Raw genomic sequence first — 19,327 nt, 5'->3', positions numbered from 1 at the left:
TGCTATCTGTCCCTTACCCTACATCACTCTAACCCTGCGAAGAAAGCATGAGGCAACTTACCCTCTGCCGCAGCACTGGAAAGCCTTATGACAGCCCGTCGTCTCTTTGCAGACTGGACCCCTTGATGCTTGACGAATCTTCAGTGTGGCAGAGGTGCAGAGCCTTCTTGGACGTTATTTCTGAAAGAAAGTGTGAGTTATTGACTAAAGTTTTCAACCCTCTGCTATCTGTCCCTTACCCTACATCACTCTAACCCTGCGAAGAAAGCATGAGGCAACTTACCCTCTGCCGCAGCACTGGAAAGCCTTATGACAGCCCGTCGTCTCTTTGCAGACTGGACCCCTTGATGCTTGACGAATCTTCAGTGTGGCAGAGGTGCAGAGCCTTCTTGGACGTTATTTCTGAAAGAAAGTGTGAGTTATTGACTAAAGTTTTCAACCCTCTGCTATCTGTCCCTTACCCTACATCACTCTAACCCTGCGAAGAAAGCATGAGGCAACTTACCCTCTGCCGCAGCACTGGAAAGCCTTATGACAGCCCGTCGTCTCTTTGCAGACTGGACCCCTTGATGCTTGACGAATCTTCAGTGTGGCAGAGGTGCAGAGCCTTCTTGGACGTTATTTCTGAAAGAAAGTGTGAGTTATTGACTAAAGTTTTCAACCCTCTGCTATCTGTCCCTTACCCTACATCACTCTAACCCTGCGAAGAAAGCATGAGGCAACTTACCCTCTGCCGCAGCACTGGAAAGCCTTATGACAGCCTGTCGTCTCTTTGCAGACTGGACCCCTTGATGCTTGACGAATCTTCAGTGTGGCAGAGGTGCAGAGCCTTCTTGGACGTTATTTCTGAAAGAAAGTGTGAGTTATTGACTAAAGTTTTCAACCCTCTGCTATCTGTCCCTTACCCTACATCACTCTAACCCTGCGAAGAAAGCATGAGGCAACTTACCCTCTGCCGCAGCACTGGAAAGCCTTATGACAGCCCGTCGTCTCTTTGCAGACTGGACCCCTTGATGCTTGACGAATCTTCAGTGTGGCAGAGGTGCAGAGCCTTCTTGGACGTTATTTCTGAAAGAAAGTGTGAGTTATTGACTAAAGTTTTCAACCCTCTGCTATCTGTCCCTTACCCTACATCACTCTAACCCTGCGAAGAAAGCATGAGGCAACTTACCCTCTGCCGCAGCACTGGAAAGCCTTATGACAGCCCGTCGTCTCTTTGCAGACTGGACCCCTTGATGCTTGACGAATCTTCAGTGTGGCAGAGGTGCAGAGCCTTCTTGGACGTTATTTCTGAAAGAAAGTGTGAGTTATTGACTAAAGTTTTCAACCCTCTGCTATCTGTCCCTTACCCTACATCACTCTAACCCTGCGAAGAAAGCATGAGGCAACTTACCCTCTGCCGCAGCACTGGAAAGCCTTATGACAGCCCGTCGTCTCTTTGCAGACTGGACCCCTTGATGCTTGACGAATCTTCAGTGTGGCAGAGGTGCAGAGCCTTCTTGGACGTTATTTCTGAAAGAAAGTGTGAGTTATTGACTAAAGTTTTCAACCCTCTGCTATCTGTCCCTTACCCTACATCACTCTAACCCTGCGAAGAAAGCATGAGGCAACTTACCCTCTGCCGCAGCACTGGAAAGCCTTATGACAGCCCGTCGTCTCTTTGCAGACTGGACCCCTTGATGCTTGACGAATCTTCAGTGTGGCAGAGGTGCAGAGCCTTCTTGGACGTTATTTCTGAAAGAAAGTGTGAGTTATTGACTAAAGTTTTCAACCCTCTGCTATCTGTCCCTTACCCTACATCACTCTAACCCTGCGAAGAAAGCATGAGGCAACTTACCCTCTGCCGCAGCACTGGAAAGCCTTATGACAGCCCGTCGTCTCTTTGCAGACTGGACCCCTTGATGCTTGACGAATCTTCAGTGTGGCAGAGGTGCAGAGCCTTCTTGGACGTTATTTCTGAAAGAAAGTGTGAGTTATTGACTAAAGTTTTCAACCCTCTGCTATCTGTCCCTTACCCTACATCACTCTAACCCTGCGAAGAAAGCATGAGGCAACTTACCCTCTGCCGCAGCACTGGAAAGCCTTATGACAGCCCGTCGTCTCTTTGCAGACTGGACCCCTTGATGCTTGACGAATCTTCAGTGTGGCAGAGGTGCAGAGCCTTCTTGGACGTTATTTCTGAAAGAAAGTGTGAGTTATTGACTAAAGTTTTCAACCCTCTGCTATCTGTCCCTTACCCTACATCACTCTAACCCTGCGAAGAAAGCATGAGGCAACTTACCCTCTGCCGCAGCACTGGAAAGCCTTATGACAGCCCGTCGTCTCTTTGCAGACTGGACCCCTTGATGCTTGATAGTGTGGCAGCCTTCTGTTGTAGTGCCTTGATGGAAAACAAAGTTATTTTCAAATGGAAATAAAATCATCATGCATAAGCATTATTCAACAGATTTATTTAACATACAAAAGTAAATAAAATATAATTAAAGTTACCTTTAGGTTAGGCTTGGTCATCTTTTTCTTTTTCAGGGTCCACCTTTGGGGCTCTGCCCTCCTGGTCCACCTTTGGGGCTCTGCCCTCCTGGTCCACCTTTGGGGCTCTGCCCTCCTGGTCCACCTTTGGGGCTCTGCCCTCCTGGTCCACCTTTGGGGCTCTGCCCTCCTGGTCCACCTTTGGTTCTCTGGCCTGCTTCACCACCTTTGGTTCTCTGGCCTGCTTCACCACCTTTGGTTCTTTGGCCTGCTTCACCTCCTTTGGTTCTCTGGCCTGCTTCACCTCCTTTGGTTCTCTGGCCTGCTTCACCTCCTTTGGTTCTCTGGCCTGCTTCACCTCCTTTGGTTCTCTGGCCTGCTTCACCTCCTTTGGTTCTCTGGCCTGCTTCACCTCCTTTGGTTCTCTGACCACCTTGACCTTTGGAGCTTTGAGCGCCTGCTCCTTCAGCTGTTCTGTCTCTTTCTTGTCATACACCACTCTCCAATGAAGCTCCTCCTGTGCTGTGCCAGCCTTTGTCCTTTTTTGTCTTCCTGCCTTGCCCTCCTTTATGGCTCTAACCACCTTTTCCTTTGTTCCTCTGACAACCTTGTGCTCCTTACTTCCTGTGGCCATATGCTGCTTCTTTAAACTTGCCCGGTTTTGTTGTGCTGTCGTCAACATGTCTGTCAGGCGCATGCTTGCCGGTGTCTCCTGTTGTGCCGTGTCTTTCTGCTCCTTCTGCTGGCCTTTGTTCTGGTTTCCTTTAACCACTCCCCAAGAATGCTCCTCCTTGGCTCCGTCAGCCTTCTCATTTGCCATTCTTGCAGCAATGACCTCCTTTGTGGATCTGAGAACCTTGTCCTTTGGTCCTTTGAACACCTGCTGCTCCTCACTTCCTGTGGCAACATGCTGCTGCTGTTCTTTTTGCCGTGCTGTAATCAGCATCTCCATCAGGCACAAGCTCGCCTGCGTTTCCTGTTGGCCCATGTCCGCCTGGTTCTTCTGCTGGGTTATGTCTGCCTCTCTCTCGCTTTGTACTCTCTCCTCATTTTCCTTCGCTGCTCTGTTCCACATTTCTTGTGTTAATCGATCAAAGTTCTCCTTCTCTGCTCTGGTACGCTCAGTCTCCTCGGCTCTGACCCGCTCCGCCTCCTTGGCTCTGGCACGCTCAGCCTCTTCGGCTCTGGCACGCTCAGCCTCCTGTTGTTCTCTTTTGAGCCGCTCCTCCTCCGCTACATCTTCCCGTACCAGATCAAGTGCTCTATCCCAAACACGGCGGTCATGTGTTAGGGACGGCATCAACTGTCCTTGTGGTCTAGCCTGCTCCATTTGATCCCGTCTTTGATGGCTTTGGTATGCCCTTTCAGCTTCCTCTTGTCGAGCATACCAACCAGGATCAATCAATGATGTTGATGGTGAAGTTTGTCGGAGTCCACGAACTTGTGCGGCTGAAGATCTTTCTTCTGTCATCAGCTGAAGGCTTGTACAGATCATGCTGCTATTGGCATTGCACTGCTGCTGCCACATAAGCATGCACTGTAGAATCTGTTCCATGTGTTGACATTGCACTGAATGGTTGGCCTGGAAGTCAGTCAGTTGTGTACTCATTTGTTGCAGAGTCACCTGTCCTTCCCTCTCTTGGTTCTGTGTTGTGGTCATGTTATCAATCTTCTGCTGCATTGTCTGTACATGTCCAGCCAGAGATACATTTGATGCCACAAGTTCATCAAAGTATCGACCAATCGATATCATTGCCTCTGTTTGTTGACTGATGGTTGCATTCATCTGATTGATGCTCTGTTCCATCTTGTCAAAACGACTTTCATTCCTTTCAGCATCTTCAGCTCTTCTTTCCTCCAATTGCCTCAAAGCCTCCAGAATGGCAGTTTGATGTGAATCTATAATACAAAAATCAGTTTAGTTTTTTATGTAATATTCATTTTTCCATCAAACATATTCACAAATTTGAATTCTAACCTTGTTGTGCAGATTCCGGTATTTTATGTGAAACATGCTCGTCCTCAAGAGTTTGGCTCTGTGTTTCAGCTTCTTGTTGCATTGTAACGTCTTGCAACGATGTTTGAAGCAGAGGGACACTTTCCATTTCCTCCATTAGTGTTGCTATAATTGAAAAATACCAAAATAATTTGATAATGTTTGTAATATTTGTACTGAAAAGGTTAATTTATTTTTGACCATGGCTTACCAGGCAGCTCACCGGTTGGTGCTGTGGTTTCTTTCTGAAATGCTCCAAAAGAAACCCTTCTCTTGACCTTTTCAACAGCAGCTGTAATATTCAAACATAAACTAATGGTACGTTTGTCATTTTTAAAGTAAAACATTTATTAAAAATCACATTCCTCACCTGTTTTTTCTGTTTTTGACGTATTCTGCGATGTGATTTCCTTTGCTGTCTTTGAATGCATTGGTGATTCTTATAAAAAAAAAAAAAAAATCATTTCAGACTATTTGTTAATATTTAAGTAATAACCACAAATATTTTGGCTTTCAAATGGTACTTCCTAAATGTTAGAACTACATAAATGAACAATTGCATTCCTCACTTGTGTGTGAAGTTTTCGACTTCTTCCGCGGCGTCATCTCCTTTTCCGTCTGGCGATCTTCAGGTGTTGAATCAGCTGGTGATCCTTTTTATAAAAAAAGGTCATTACTTAAACAACTATTCTATAATAAGCACTAATATTTCAGGTCTTTCAAATATTACTTCCTAAATGAAAATGTTAGTACTACATAAATGAACAATTGCATTCCTCACTTGTGTGTGAAGTTTTCGACTTCTTCCGCGGCGTCATCTCCTTTTCCGTCTGGCGATCTTCAGGTGTTGAATCAGCTGGTGATCCTTTTTATAAAAAAAGGTCATTACTTAAACTATTCTATAATAAGCACTAATATTTCAGGTCTTTCAAATATTACTTCCTAAATGAAAATGTTAGTACTACATAAATGAACAATTGCATTCCTCACTTGTGTGCGAAGTTTTAGTCTTCTTCAGCGGCGTCATCTTTTCCGCCTTTGGATCCTCAAATGTGGAATCTGTTGGTGATCATTATGTAAAAAAAAGATAACCATTATACAATTGTTATTATTGCTTATTAGGTGATTCATCGCGCCCTTCACACCGTCGTAAGGGGCTGCGCCCCCTTAACCTGTGTAGTTATTTATTGCAGGGGTTCTATGGGTGGGTGTAGCTGCTTTGGGGTTGGTGTGGGAATGGAAGTGGCAGGTTTGTGGATAATGTGGGTTGTGTAGTTGCAGGCTGTGGGTTGAGCCTTGACGGTTTTGTGGTTTGGTTAGGTGCATGGCCGCATGTGGGTGGTGTAGGGGCTGTTGATGCTTGCTGGGGGATTAAGCTGTGGGGACAGTGGCAGGAGATTAGTGGGAGAGGGTGCAGGTGTAGAGGGACTGAGGGCACTGTCCAGAGATTGGCTGTGATGGGGGGGGGGGGATGAGGAGGGCTGTTTGTTTTGGTTGGTTATGCTGCCGGGGGACTGATGACTGGGGACAGTGGCAGGATAACTAGGGAGTGCGGTGCACCGGGTCTTGTGGTTGGGCGATAGGCTGTGGAAACATTTTAGGGAGGGCAGCTGGTGATGCTGATTGGAGACTGACGGATGGTGAGACTGTCTGGGGGTGGTGGGGTTGCAGTGCTGATGGCGATGTTGGCAGGGGAATGAGGGCGGGAGATTGCGGTGGCATGTTATTGTGGATGTTGACGCTATTGGGGGTGTGATGGGTTGGTACACTGGGCTGGAGATTAGAGGGGGTGGAGATTGAGTGCGTGGCGTCTTGTTATTGTGCTGGGTGTGTGATGGCTGTGGACACTGGTGAGAGAGTTTGTGGGGTGAGGCTGGTGGGGGACTGATAGCTGGGGACGCTGTCTGGAGAGCATGGTGGGCTGGTGATTCTAGAGTGGGACAAGGTGTGTGGACACTGGTGGGAGATTGTACTTGGGGGGGAATGCAGGTGTCTGATGGGTGGGGACACTGTGCTTGAGATGTGGGGGGGGGCGTATTGGGGGCAGTGCGGCTGGCGATGGTGCTGGGAGACTGAGGGCTGTGGGCACTGTTGGAAGATTGTGTGGTGCGGGGACACTGTCCATAGATGAGGTGGTTTGCTGTGCTGGTGGCATTGCTGCGGATGTACACGGGTGAGAGATTGTTGTGTGGTGTTCAGTCTGGTGCCACCTGCGGGAGATGCGCAGGGTTGGGGGGCAACTGGGGACGCACCACTTAGGGGGTATGCGCTGCTTTTTTTACTGACCTGACTTGTGGTTCCTCAGGTTTACAGCTGCAGGGAGGGGGGGGGGGCGGGGGGAGTGGTGCAGGCAGAGGCCAATGTGTGTATTATATCTTTGGCTACTTGTGTATGTTTATGTGTGTATAAGGCTAGGTGGGGGGTGGCGGCGTTTCATGTGTGACCCGCCCAGCGTTATAGACACACTCTAAAGGATGATTGACACATGTAGCCAAATATATAAGAGATAATAATATTTCAGCTCTTTCAAATGGTACATCCTAAATTAGCAATGGCATTCCTCACCTGTTTGTGATTTTTTTGCCTGCTTGTGCGGCGTGGTTTCCTTTGCCGTCTTCTTTTTTGCTGCATCCTTTGTAGCACCTTAAAAAAATTATGTTAGAGTTAATATATTTGTAATTGCATTACAAGGTAGTCTACACTAAATTTAATTAAATAAGTCTGTATAAAGATTAAGTTTTACTTTCATGCCCTTGAGAAATCATGTAAAGCATATTGAATGATTTTTAACAGCAAAATGCAAGTGCATGTCTATATAATTTATGTTGCAGGCCCTCTGACTCCTTAAGCTGCAAGCTTTAAGAGTCAAACATATAGACACCCTTACATATGCATAAAAACAAACACCCAAAGAAATTATACCTTGTGCACTGGTTCCAGGCCTTTCTTCTGGGACAACCTTCAAGAACTCTTCTAGCTTCTTCTCCCAATCCTTCTTCAGCTTGTGGCCACTCTGCATCTTCAGACTGGTTGCTCTTCTGCAGTCACGCCACCTCTTCTTGCAGCTTTCCTGTGTTCGGTGGAAAATCCCCTCTCCGCTGACTGCACGTGAAACTTCATCCCATGCCGTGCTTGGCAACCTGGCTTGTGAAGTCCTTTCCTGTGGATCAAACAGCTTAACAAAGTGATGTATTACCTGAGTGATGAGGGTCTCAGTTTCTTCATCTGTGAAATTGGGTCCTCTGCCGATTGCTTCTCCAGCGTCATCTTCTTTGGCACTCTGTGATGGTTGTCTCTGCTCTGCTTCTTCCTGTGAAGAGAGAGAAAGTCTACCTCTTTCTTGTTGAGCCATTGGTAAATCCAATTCTTCTCTCTGTTGCGATGCCTGCTCTTCCTCTGAGGAGAGAGAAAGCCTGCTTCTTTCTTCCTGGGACATTTCTAAAAAAATAAACTTAAGGGACAAAAGCAATGTTTTAGATTATATATAGATATTTTATGTATAGATAAACATCCATGTATATATTTATACACACACATACATATTGTTTAGGAAAAATGGTACTTGTGTACTAACACGGCGCCCATAGCATTGCATACCATTTCACATGCGATGGTATGCGATGCGACGCTATTTCGTGCTATAGTATACGATGGCATACAATTTTAAAATTGTATGCCATTGTATATGGCATACAATGCCATGCGATTATAAATTATATAAGCACCCTCACGGGTGCTTAAAATGCTTAAATGCACCCCCATGCCACCACCCCAGTATAAACGGCGGTACACGTCCTACGACCTTTTCATACCCCCACTATCCACGTGGAGTTGAGAATAGAAAGTGTGGCGAGCACAGCGACACCCGCAAGGGAACGCGGATACCTTCACAGGTATCCGTGTGTCCCCTCGCGGGGTCGCTGCGCTCGTAACCCTTCGGGTTCACGTTTATACTGGGTGTGTGGGGGGGGGGGGGGAGGGGTGGCATGGAGGTGCATTTAAGCACCCATTAGGGTGCTTATACAATGTATAATCACATGCCATCCCATTGCATGGCAAATAACGCCCGATATCGCGTTGCGTGTATGGCATGCGATGCGATAAAGACATCGTGAGACCCATTATCAGGGCGCCGTGCTATTACACAAGTACCGGAAAAATAAATCAATTCTCTATTATAGAATTAACATAACTGGTCTTTGCCATGTCACCCATCTGAATGGATTTTCCAGTCATGCTCACTGACAACACCTGTGTCCAAAAAAACCATCAATCAAAAGCAAGGCCTAATCCAGACCAATCAGCATGAGCGACTGGTGAGTGGGGATGACTGAGGAATAAGACAGGCGTCGGCATGGATGCAAAGTCAGCCATAGTGACACCTGCATTATTTTCCAGTCATGCTCACTGACAACACCTGTGTCCAAAAAATCCATCAATCAAAAGCAAGGCCTTATCCAGACCAATCAGCATGAGCGACTGGTGAGTGGGGATGACTGAGGAATAAGACAGGCGTCGCCATGGATGCAAAGTCAGCCATAGTGACACCTGCATTATTTTCCAGTCATGCTCACTGACAACACCTGTGTAAAAAAAATCCATCAATCAAAAGCAAGGCCTAATCCACACCAATCAGCATGAGCGACTGGTGAGTGGGGATGACTGAGGAATAAGACAGGCGTCGGCATGGATGCAAAGTCAGCCATAGTGACACCTGCATTATTTTCCAGTCATGCTCACTGACAACACCTGTGTCCAAAAAATCCATCAATCAAAAGCAAGGCCTAATCCACACCAATCAGCATGAGCGACTGGTGAGTGGGGATGACTGAGGAATAAGACAGGCGTCGGCATGGATGCAAAGTCAGCCATAGTGACACCTGCATTATTTTCCAGTCATGCTCACTGACAACACCTGTGTCCAAAAAAACCATCAATCAAAAGCAAGGCCTAATCCAGACCAATCAGCATGAGCGACTGGTGAGTGGGGATGACTGAGGAATAAGACAGGCGTCGGCATGGATGCAAAGTCAGCCATAGTGACACCTGCATTATTTTCCAGTCATGCTCACTGACAACACCTGTGTAAAAAAAATCCATCAATCAAAAGCAAGGCCTAATCCACACCAATCAGCATGAGCGACTGGTGAGTGGGGATGACTGAGGAATAAGACAGGCGTCGCCATGGATGCAAAGTCAGCCATAGTGACACCTGCATTATTTTCCAGTCATGCTCACTGACAACACCTGTGTAAAAAAAATCCATCAATCAAAAGCAAGGCCTAATCCACACCAATCAGCATGAGCGACTGGTGAGTGGGGATGACTGAGGAATAAGACAGGCGTCGCCATGGATGCAAAGTCAGCCATAGTGACACCTGCATTATTTTCCAGTCATGCTCACTGACAACACCTGTGTCCAAAAAATCCATCAATCAAAAGCAAGGCCTAATCCACACCAATCAGCATGAGCGACTGGTGAGTGGGGATGACTGAGGAATAAGACAGGCGTCGCCATGGATGCAAAGTCAGCCATAGTGACACCTGCATTATTTTCCAGTCATGCTCACTGACAACACCTGTGTCCAAAAAATCCATCAATCAAAAGCAAGGCCTAATCCACACCAATCAGCATGAGCGACTGGTGAGTGGGGATGACTGAGGAATAAGACAGGCGTCGCCATGGATGCAAAGTCAGCCATAGTGACACCTGCATTATTTTCCAGTCATGCTCACTGACAACACCTGTGTCCAAAAAATCCATCAATCAAAAGCAAGGCCTAATCCACACCAATCAGCATGAGCGACTGGTGAGTGGGGATGACTGAGGAATAAGACAGGCGTCGCCATGGATGCAAAGTCAGCCATAGTGACACCTGCATTATTTTCCAGTCATGCTCACTGACAACACCTGTGTCCAAAAAATCCATCAATCAAAAGCAAGGCCTAATCCACACCAATCAGCATGAGCGACTGGTGAGTGGGGATGACTGAGGAATAAGACAGGCGTCGCCATGGATGCAAAGTCAGCCATAGTGACACCTGCATTATTTTCCAGTCATGCTCACTGACAACACCTGTGTCCAAAAAATCCATCAATCAAAAGCAAGGCCTAATCCACACCAATCAGCATGAGCGACTGGTGAGTGGGGATGACTGAGGAATAAGACAGGCGTCGCCATGGATGCAAAGTCAGCCATAGTGACACCTGCATTATTTTCCAGTCATGCTCACTGACAACACCTGTTTTAAAGCAGGACACATTAAACAGTACATATAAAAAGTTAGGACTAAATTGAAAGACATAAAGCAAGACATTTACCTAACGGTACTATATAGTCTGTATATAAAAATTCATACTAAGTGTGTAGAGGATGCTGGGGTTAGTGTGTGAGAGTGTAATGAGGGCAGACCCGGAGATTAAGCCTGTGGTGTAGGGGAGCAGTTTGATTAAGTATGGGGGGTGCGGGTGTAAGGCGGGTCCGGGAGAATACCCTGTGGTGTTGTGAGGGGGGCCGGTGGTAGGGAGGTGGGACCGGGAGAATACCCTGTGGTGTTGTGAGGGGGGGGCCGGTGGTAGGGAGGTGGGACCGGGAGAATACCCTCTGGTGGTGTGGGGGGCAGGGGGAACAGAGGTTGGTGTAATGGAGATAATTGTAAAAGGTGAAGCGGAGTGTGGGGGGGGGGGGACTAGATACAGCACAGTGTCTATGGGTGGAGAGGAGGAGGGAGTTCTGCGCTTACAGTGAAGAAGAGAAATTCCACAGGTTCCGGTCCAATGGGTCTCCTGCTCTGCCGGTGGGTCTCCTCCTCTGCGCCTTACGGTCACTCCTTCCAGGCGTCGTCAGAACACTACTCGGCTCAGCAAAGCTCTCCTGCCGGTGATTGTAATCCAAAAGCCAATAACGAGAAGCCAGCCAAACTTACGCAGCAAGGCAGCAATCTCTAGCAAATGGCGCCTAAGCAAGGGAGGGGACAGTTTTTATTGTGTAAAAGAGCGGCAAAACATAGCTCCTCCTTCAAAATAACATTGCTATGGTTTCATTGGACAGCTTAGTGGCACCACAATACATAGAGGGCATCCTGATTTGTTCATTTAAATGATGCCTTTGGAGCGCATATCTGAATGGTGGAATATTGGCGCGAAGAAACTGTGATGTTTGTTAGTTTGTTTATGAAGTGCTGCCAGAACCATTACCTTTTAAAGTTAAAAAGGTTACACACACCTGCCAACTGCCAAATAAATCACATATGACACAGTACATGATGGGAGGCGGAGCGTCAGCGCTAGCATAGCGCAGCACACTGCCAGGCCATTATGGGACCTGTAGTACCACAATTAAAAACAGTGTCCATAAAACCTCTAACAGTGTTTTGTTGGGGTTATAAACATTAACTGCGGGTTGACTAGTTGGAGGTTTAGGGGAGTGTGGATTTAGTCGGGTATAGGGGTGCTTTGGGGTGCCGTATTTTAGGGGTACAGCTAGTGAGATGGAGGGATCCCAGGGGTGCAGACTGTGATGGGTGAGTGTGTAGCGGGTGTGTTTGCAGCGCTGCACAGTGACAGGTCATTCTGGCACTTGTAGTGCCACAGTCATGATAGGCCCCGGCAATGCGCTAGCGTAGAGCTGGGCGTCTACATGTACAAGAGATGCAGTGTGACTTTGGGGAGTGTGGATTTAGTCGGGTATAGGGGTGCTTTGGGGTGCCGTATTTTAGGGGTACAGCTAGTGAGATGGAGGGATCCCAGGGGTGCAGACTGTGATGGGTGAGTGTGTAGCGGGTGTGTTTGCAGCGCTGCACAGTGACAGGTCATTCTGGCACTTGTAGTGCCACAGTCATGATAGGCCCCGGCAATGCGCTAGCGTAGAGCTGGGCGTCTACATGTACAAGAGATGCAGTGTGACTTTGGGGAGTGTGGATTTAGTCGGGTATAGGGGTGCTTTGGGGTGCCGTATTTTAGGGGTACAGCTAGTGAGATGGAGGGATCCCAGGGGTGCAGACTGTGATGGGTGAGTGTGTAGCGGGTGTGTTTGCAGCGCTGCACAGTGACAGGTCATTCTGGCACTTGTAGTGCCACAGTCCTGTTAGGCGCCGGCAATGGGCTAGAGTGGAGGTAGGCGACTGATTGTAGGCGGGAGGCAGTGTGACTGAATGGGGAGGCTTGGGAAGTCTGCATTTAGCCGGCAATGGGGGTGCCGTATTTTAGGGGTGCAGCTAGGGAGATGGAGGGATCCCAGGGGTGGAGGCCTTCCTGGGTGAGGGTTTAATGGGCGTGTGCGGCGCTGAAGAGTGGCAGGTCATTCTGACACTTGTGGTGCCACAGTGATGATAGGCGCCGGCAATGCGCTAGAGTGGAGGTAGGCGACTGAATGTAGGCGGGAGGCTGTGTGACTGTATGGGGAGGCTTGGAAAGTCTGCATTTAGGCGGCAATGGGGGTGCCGTATTTTAGGGGTGCAGCTAGGGAGATGGAGGGATCCCAGGGGTGGAGGCCTTCCTGGGTGAGGGTTTAATGGGCGTGTGCGGCGCTGAAGAGTGGCAGGTCATTCTGACACTTGTGGTGCCACAGTGATGATAGGCGCCGGCAATGCGCTAGAGTGGAGGTAGGCGACTGAATGTAGGCGGGAGGCTGTGTGACTGTATGGGGAGGCTTGGAAAGTCTGCATTTAGGCGGCAATGGGGGTGCCGTATTTTATGGGTGCAGCGAGGGAGATGGAGGGATCCGGGGGGTGGAGCCCTTCATGGATGGGGGTGTGCGGCGCTGAGCAGTGCCAGGTCGTTGTGGCACTTGTGGTGCCAGCAGGGCCGGTGTGAGTCATGTTAGGCACCAAAGTAGGGAAGTATGCCTCTAGGGAAAGTGTGGGGGAGGTCTCACATGTTGCACAGCAGCCATCTGCATTAAGTACAACAGGGATGCTCACGGACATGCTAGTATTTTGGAAAGTCCGACTTTAGCGCCCCACGAGATCGCGGCACCCTAGGCAGCTGCCTACTGGGCGCGGCAGTCATGATAGGCGCCGGCAATGGGCTAGAGTGGAGGTAGGCGACTGATTGTAGGCGGGAGGCAGTGTGACTGAATGGGGAGGCTTGGGAAGTCTGCATTTAGCCGGCAATGGGGGTGCCGTATTTTAGGGGTGCAGCTAGGGAGATGGAGGGATCCCAGGGGTGGAGGCCTTCCTGGGTGAGGGTTTAATGGGCGTGTGCGGCGCTGAAGAGTGGCAGGTCATTCTGACACTTGTGGTGCCACAGTGATGATAGGCGCCGGCAATGCGCTAGAGTGGAGGTAGGCGACTGAATGTAGGCGGGAGGCTGTGTGACTGTATGGGGAGGCTTGGAAAGTCTGCATTTAGGCGGCAATGGGGGTGCCGTATTTTATGGGTGCAGCGAGGGAGATGGAGGGATCCGGGGGGTGGAGCCCTTCATGGATGGGGGTGTGCGGCGCTGAGCAGTGCCAGGTCGTTGTGGCACTTGTGGTGCCAGCAGGGCCGGTGTGAGTCATGTTAGGCACCAAAGTAGGGAAGTATGCCTCTAGGGAAAGTGTGGGGGAGGTCTCACATGTTGCACAGCAGCCATCTGCATTAAGTACAACAGGGATGCTCACGGACATGCTAGTATTTTGGAAAGTCCGACTTTAGCGCCCCACGAGATCGCGGCACCCTAGGCAGCTGCCTACTGGGCGCGGCAGTCATGATAGGCGCCGGCAATGGGCTAGAGTGGAGGTAGGCGACTGATTGTAGGCGGGAGGCAGTGTGACTGAATGGGGAGGCTTGGGAAGTCTGCATTTAGCCGGCAATGGGGGTGCCGTATTTTAGGGGTGCAGCTAGGGAGATGGAGGGATCCCAGGGGTGGAGGCCTTCCTGGGTGAGGGTTTAATGGGCGTGTGCGGCGCTGAAGAGTGGCAGGTCATTCTGACACTTGTGGTGCCACAGTGATGATAGGCGCCGGCAATGCGCTAGAGTGGAGGTAGGCGACTGAATGTAGGCGGGAGGCTGTGTGACTGTATGGGGAGGCTTGGAAAGTCTGCATTTAGGCGGCAATGGGGGTGCCGTATTTTATGGGTGCAGCGAGGGAGATGGAGGGATCCGGGGGGTGGAGCCCTTCATGGATGGGGGTGTGCGGCGCTGAGCAGTGCCAGGTCGTTGTGGCACTTGTGGTGCCAGCAGGGCCGGTGTGAGTCATGTTAGGCACCAAAGTAGGGAAGTATGCCTCTAGGGAAAGTGTGGGGGAGGTCTCACATGTTGCACAGCAGCCATCTGCATTAAGTACAACAGGGATGCTCACGGACATGCTAGTATTTTGGAAAGTCCGACTTTAGCGCCCCACGAGATCGCGGCACCCTAGGCAGCTGCCTACTGGGCGCGGCAGTCATGATAGGCGCCGGCAATGGGCTAGAGTGGAGGTAGGCGACTGATTGTAGGCGGGAGGCAGTGTGACTGAATGGGGAGGCTTGGGAAGTCTGCATTTAGCCGGCAATGGGGGTGCCGTATTTTAGGGGTGCAGCTAGGGAGATGGAGGGATCCCAGGGGTGGAGCCCTTCCTGGGTGAGGGTTTAATGGGCGTGTGCGGCGCTGAAGAGTGGCAGGTCATTCTGGCACTTGTGGTGCCACAGTGATGATATGCCCCGGCAATACGCTAGAGTGGAGCTAGGCGACTGAATGTAGGCGGGAGGCTGCGTGACTGTATGGGGAGGCTTGGGGAGTCTGCATTTAGCCGGGAACGGGGGTTGCCGTATTTTATGGGTGCAGCAAGGGAGAAGGAGGGATCCCAGGGGTGGAGACCTTCATGGGTGATGGTTTATTGGGGGTGTTGGGCGCTGAACAGTGGCAAGTCATTCTGGCACTTGTGGTGCCACAGTGATGATATGCCCCGGCAATACGCTAGAGTGGAGCTAGGCGACTGAATGTAGGCGGGAGGCTGCGTGACTGTATGGGGAGGCTTGGGGAGTCTGCATTTAGCCGGGAACGGGGGTTGCCGTATTTTATGGGTGCAGCAAGGGAGAAGGAGGGATCCCAGGGGTGGAGACCTTCATGGGTGATGGTTTATTGGGGGTGTTGGGCGCTGAACAGTGGCAAGTCATTCTGGCACTTCTGGTGCCATGGTCAGAATACTGCTGCTCAACGTGGTGTACATGTTGACTGACTGATGGGTGACTAGGGGGATATTGCGGCGTTTAGATTTTGACAAATATAGGGGGACTTAGGGGTGGTGCAGCGTAGAAAGATATCAAACTATTAACGGTGGACCTTGAGTAAGGCAAGCGAAATGCGCTCTGATTATAAACAGTCGACCTTGCGTTTGCCGACCAAATAGCAGTCGACCAATTAATTTTCGACCTAGTACTTGTCGATGTAAAAGCGGTCGACCAAATTAGGTTCGATCTTTTACTTATCGACCTTGTCACGGTCGACCTATATACAGTTCGACCTAATAGCTGTCGTCCAATTAAGTTTCGACCTTGTACTTGTAGATGTAAAAGCGGACGACCATTAAAGGTTCGACCTTGTATTATTCGACCTTGAACTGGTCGTCCTATTTTTAGTTCGACCTAACAACGGTCGACCTAATTAATATCGACATAGTACTGGTCGAACTAATAGAGTTCGACCTATGGTTAGTTCGCCCTCAAACAGTTCGACCTATATACTGGCAGACCTAATAGCGGTCTACCTTTATTCATTTCGACCTTGCATATTTCGACCTAACTATGTTCGACCTACTGCTACTGTCTGTCCATAAATTTTCGATAACACCGTACTGTCGGACTCACGGTTTCGACCTAAATACCGTCGATGTTATTCGCGTCGACCGTATGATCCCATTCCCTACAATGCCAGTGGTTAGTAGCATTCTATTACAGCAATTAGTACATGCTGCACACCCAAGTTTTAGAAAGGGCAGATGTTAGTAAGTTAGTCCGTTTTTTAAGCAAACGATAAAACTGGACAGTCCTGTATCATCACATGGGTGACAGATTCATCTTTACCTAACTTGTTAATTAAGGTAACAAAGCAGGTTTATGTGCATAGATGTTAGCAGCAAGTCATATGGTTACCTGCTGTGGTTCACTAAGTTCATGTCTGACCAGACAGTAAATAAAATACCTTGCAGGGTTGCAGTGTGTAGGATAATCCTTTGTGCCTTCCAGTTGCTGCCGCTGAATGTATTTAATGGACAACTTTATCCGGAGTGTGGAAACTTCTGCAGGTACAAGATGTCGGTCTTAAACATATAAGAGATGGATGTTTTTGGAGCTCTTACGTGTTTCCCCACCTGCTGTAAGCCTCAGTGGCTTACTCAGAGATGAATTTTAGATAGTGCAAGAAGTCTACACATTGCATGTTTTTTATTTGCTCCCCACCCACTAATATCTAAATATGAACTGGACTAAAAAGGAGGTAAGAGCACCAGAAACCACTTAGTAAATATATCAGTTTGGGAGAATAACATCAATTGGTGTGGTGTAGATATTGGACATTTTATGTATATTATGTTTTTTATTATTTTATTCTAATGATATGGTCATAATTGTGTCTTTTTAAATTGATTATTAGATTTATTAAATTACTTATAGATCAACAGTGAGCGCTCTTTTTTGTCTAGTTCATGTTTTTTAATTGTTTATTTCATATGAAAACTATGCAATGAGGGAGATTGTGTGAACATCACCACAGAAAAGTCAACCCACTCATCTTTCACCTCCAAAAAAAGGAAGAATTAATTTTTGTATTGCTATTTCCCTGGTGTTTCATCTAAAAGAAGCGCTCACTCTGGTTTACCACATTCTTTGTGCCTGGTTGCCACTGGAGTCAGAAGGGTTAGTCTTTTTTTGTATCGCCAGGAGGCAACCTCTTTAGAGCGCACCAATTGCACTCAGAACCCTCTTTTTTTCTCAACCTATCATTACTGAATATAATTCTCATACCTCATATATGTAATAAATGAAATTCTTAGCCCAGGCTGGCGCGGCAGCAGTGGCGTCACTAGGGGAGTGCGGCCTGCACCCAGGTGTCAACCTTCAGTGCGGTGACACCAAACAGAGCTGTACTCACACCCGCGCCCCAGAGGTCCGCACGTCCCTGACGGCAAATAGCAGCATATGAGCAGCACTGGTGCAGTCAACCTACTTATATCTAAATATAGTACTGTTTTCCCTCTAGTTCTCATAGATTTCAATGGGACATGGTAGACATTTTTATGGAGTTTCTATCTCCAATTCTGAAGGAGGCCATATTTTGATACACAGATTAATATTAAGCTTAAATAGATAAACAGCAAGTTCTCTGCCACATATAAATACTATTCTTCTGCATTTTATTTATCTCTCTCTCTCTCTCCACCCATTGCAATGATACTAATTGAATATGTACTAACAAAGGGCCTGACAGGAGGAGGCCCAATGGGGGGGTGACACCATGAGTCACTACACCTGGAGACACCAAACCTAGTGATGCCTCTGCGGGGCAGTACCGATGCTGGCTGGACTTTACAAAACAACACAGCTATTTAAGGTAAGCACACATACCTCTTTTGTTCACATAGAGCCTTTAAAAAAAACGCCTCATACAGCGTTGTAAAACATCAGCATATCTCATAGTCATAATTTAAGCTTTATTAATACATAGTATTGTCTATTGATGGTATAGATTAACAAATAGAGAGCCACTTATTGCTTTTCTCTTTGCTATACTCCTTGGGGAACTGATCTTCCCACCAGTGGCTGCTTGACAAATGTCCCATCCTTAAGCGCCCAATTTCTATTCCTACTTTGGTAGAGATCATTTCTGTCAGCATATCTATGTCTGTTTCTTTGTAATACACAAGTATTTTGTGCAAAATCTAGAGAGTGATACCTGATTACGCTCAGCACAACAACCTACACAGGAGTCATCCCGACTTTATACATTTAAAGAGGGCACCCCTTTGGATATCCTTTGCTTCTAGTGAGTGACTATTAATACATTGACTATGTGATTGATGGTTTGTTCCACCAGATGATTTGTGGCACCTACAAGCATTATTCAGTGACCTATTGGACATTTGGACATTTATTCAACTAAACAAGAGGAACGTGGACATCATTACGTCATCAGTTACCACGACTTACTACTTACTTAAAATCCTAGTGACGCAGAAAGGGGCACCGCCAGCACCAATATGCAGGTGCCTGTGGGGAATAGCATGCAAATCACTGTGGATGCAGGTTTCCGTTACACTGAGGCAGAGGCTGAATTAATCTTGTTTAATGAAGATTTCTTCACCAATCAGGAAACTACTACAGCAGATGAGGTCTATCATAAGATTCTATGGTTAAAGAAAAAGAACTGGATAACCTATTGCATGGCACATGGCTTTTCTATTACTAGCGAGGATACCCACAGGTTTCAGGGTGAAAAATACACCCACTATCAGGAGGAACAGGTCTGAGTTTTGTCAGAGATGTATATCGATCCTCAACAAGTGCAAGAGGGTCCATGTTTCTCGCAGGTTAAATGATGCTGTTATAACCCCTGCAGTCAGCTCCAGCGCTGACGCAGGGGGTTCTCTGCGGTGTGTCCCGGCTGTTACTACGCAGCCGGGACGTCGCCGCGTCAGGGGACGTCGCCGCGTCAGGGGGCGTGGTCGCGTCAGCGACGCACGCCCTCTGTCCGACGTCACGGGCGGCCGGGAGTCTCACGCCCGGCCACTTCCTCAGCGCCCGCCCCGGTTGCCTAGACGACGGGGGACGCCAGGCGGCCGGGCGGAAGAGGAAGCCCACAACGCAGCCTCATCCTCCCATGGAGGATTTACTATTTAAAGTCTGGCGCCGGGACACTCAGACGCCGGTTATAGTTCAGACCCAGCGTCCTGAGTGTTCCCGGTCT

At 48.4% G+C, this 19,327-nt stretch overlaps 2 protein-coding genes across 2 annotated transcripts; both read right to left on the bottom strand.

Annotated features, from left to right (window-relative positions):
• Positions 1–2,281: 2,281 nt before the first annotated feature.
• On the bottom strand, positions 2,282–4,307 carry LOC146074512 (uncharacterized). Its single transcript, XM_083182671.1, has 2 exons — positions 2,491–4,307; positions 2,282–2,380 (listed from the first exon to the last, which is right to left on the bottom strand). The coding sequence occupies exon 1, from the start codon at positions 4,274–4,276 to the stop codon at positions 2,498–2,500; it is 1,779 nt and encodes a 592-aa protein (XP_083038797.1). The 5' UTR covers positions 4,277–4,307; the 3' UTR covers positions 2,282–2,380; positions 2,491–2,497.
• Positions 4,308–5,005: 698 nt separating this feature from the next.
• Positions 5,006–12,543, bottom strand: LOC146072983 (uncharacterized). The gene is made up of 6 exons (XM_083180152.1): positions 11,210–12,543; positions 7,388–7,916; positions 7,031–7,108; positions 5,456–5,524; positions 5,247–5,330; positions 5,006–5,118 (listed from the first exon to the last, which is right to left on the bottom strand). The coding sequence occupies exons 2-6, from the start codon at positions 7,899–7,901 to the stop codon at positions 5,006–5,008; spliced, it is 858 nt and encodes a 285-aa protein (XP_083036278.1). The 5' UTR covers positions 7,902–7,916; positions 11,210–12,543.
• Positions 12,544–19,327: the final 6,784 nt, after the last annotated feature.

Source organism: Crinia signifera, chromosome 4 (assembly GCF_055691185.1).
Source record: "Crinia signifera chromosome 4, ASM5569118v1, whole genome shotgun sequence".
In the NCBI taxonomy this organism is placed as follows: domain Eukaryota; kingdom Metazoa; phylum Chordata; class Amphibia; order Anura; family Myobatrachidae; genus Crinia; species Crinia signifera.
This window is presented reverse-complemented; position numbering and strand designations above follow the sequence as displayed.

Excerpts from the sequence above, each read along its gene's own strand:
- LOC146074512 (XM_083182671.1), bottom strand. The coding sequence starts at position 4,276 with ATGGAACAGAGCATCAATCAGATGAATGCAACCATCAGTCAACAAACA.
- LOC146072983 (XM_083180152.1), bottom strand. The coding sequence starts at position 7,901 with ATGTCCCAGGAAGAAAGAAGCAGGCTTTCTCTCTCCTCAGAGGAAGAG. Across the intron at positions 7,109-7,387 it reads GCCTGGAACCAGTGCACAAG|GTGCTACAAAGGATGCAGCA; the intron begins GTATAATTTCTT and ends AATTTTTTTAAG. Across the intron at positions 5,525-7,030 it reads GGCAAAAAAATCACAAACAG|ATTCCACATTTGAGGATCCA; the intron begins GTGAGGAATGCC and ends GATCACCAACAG.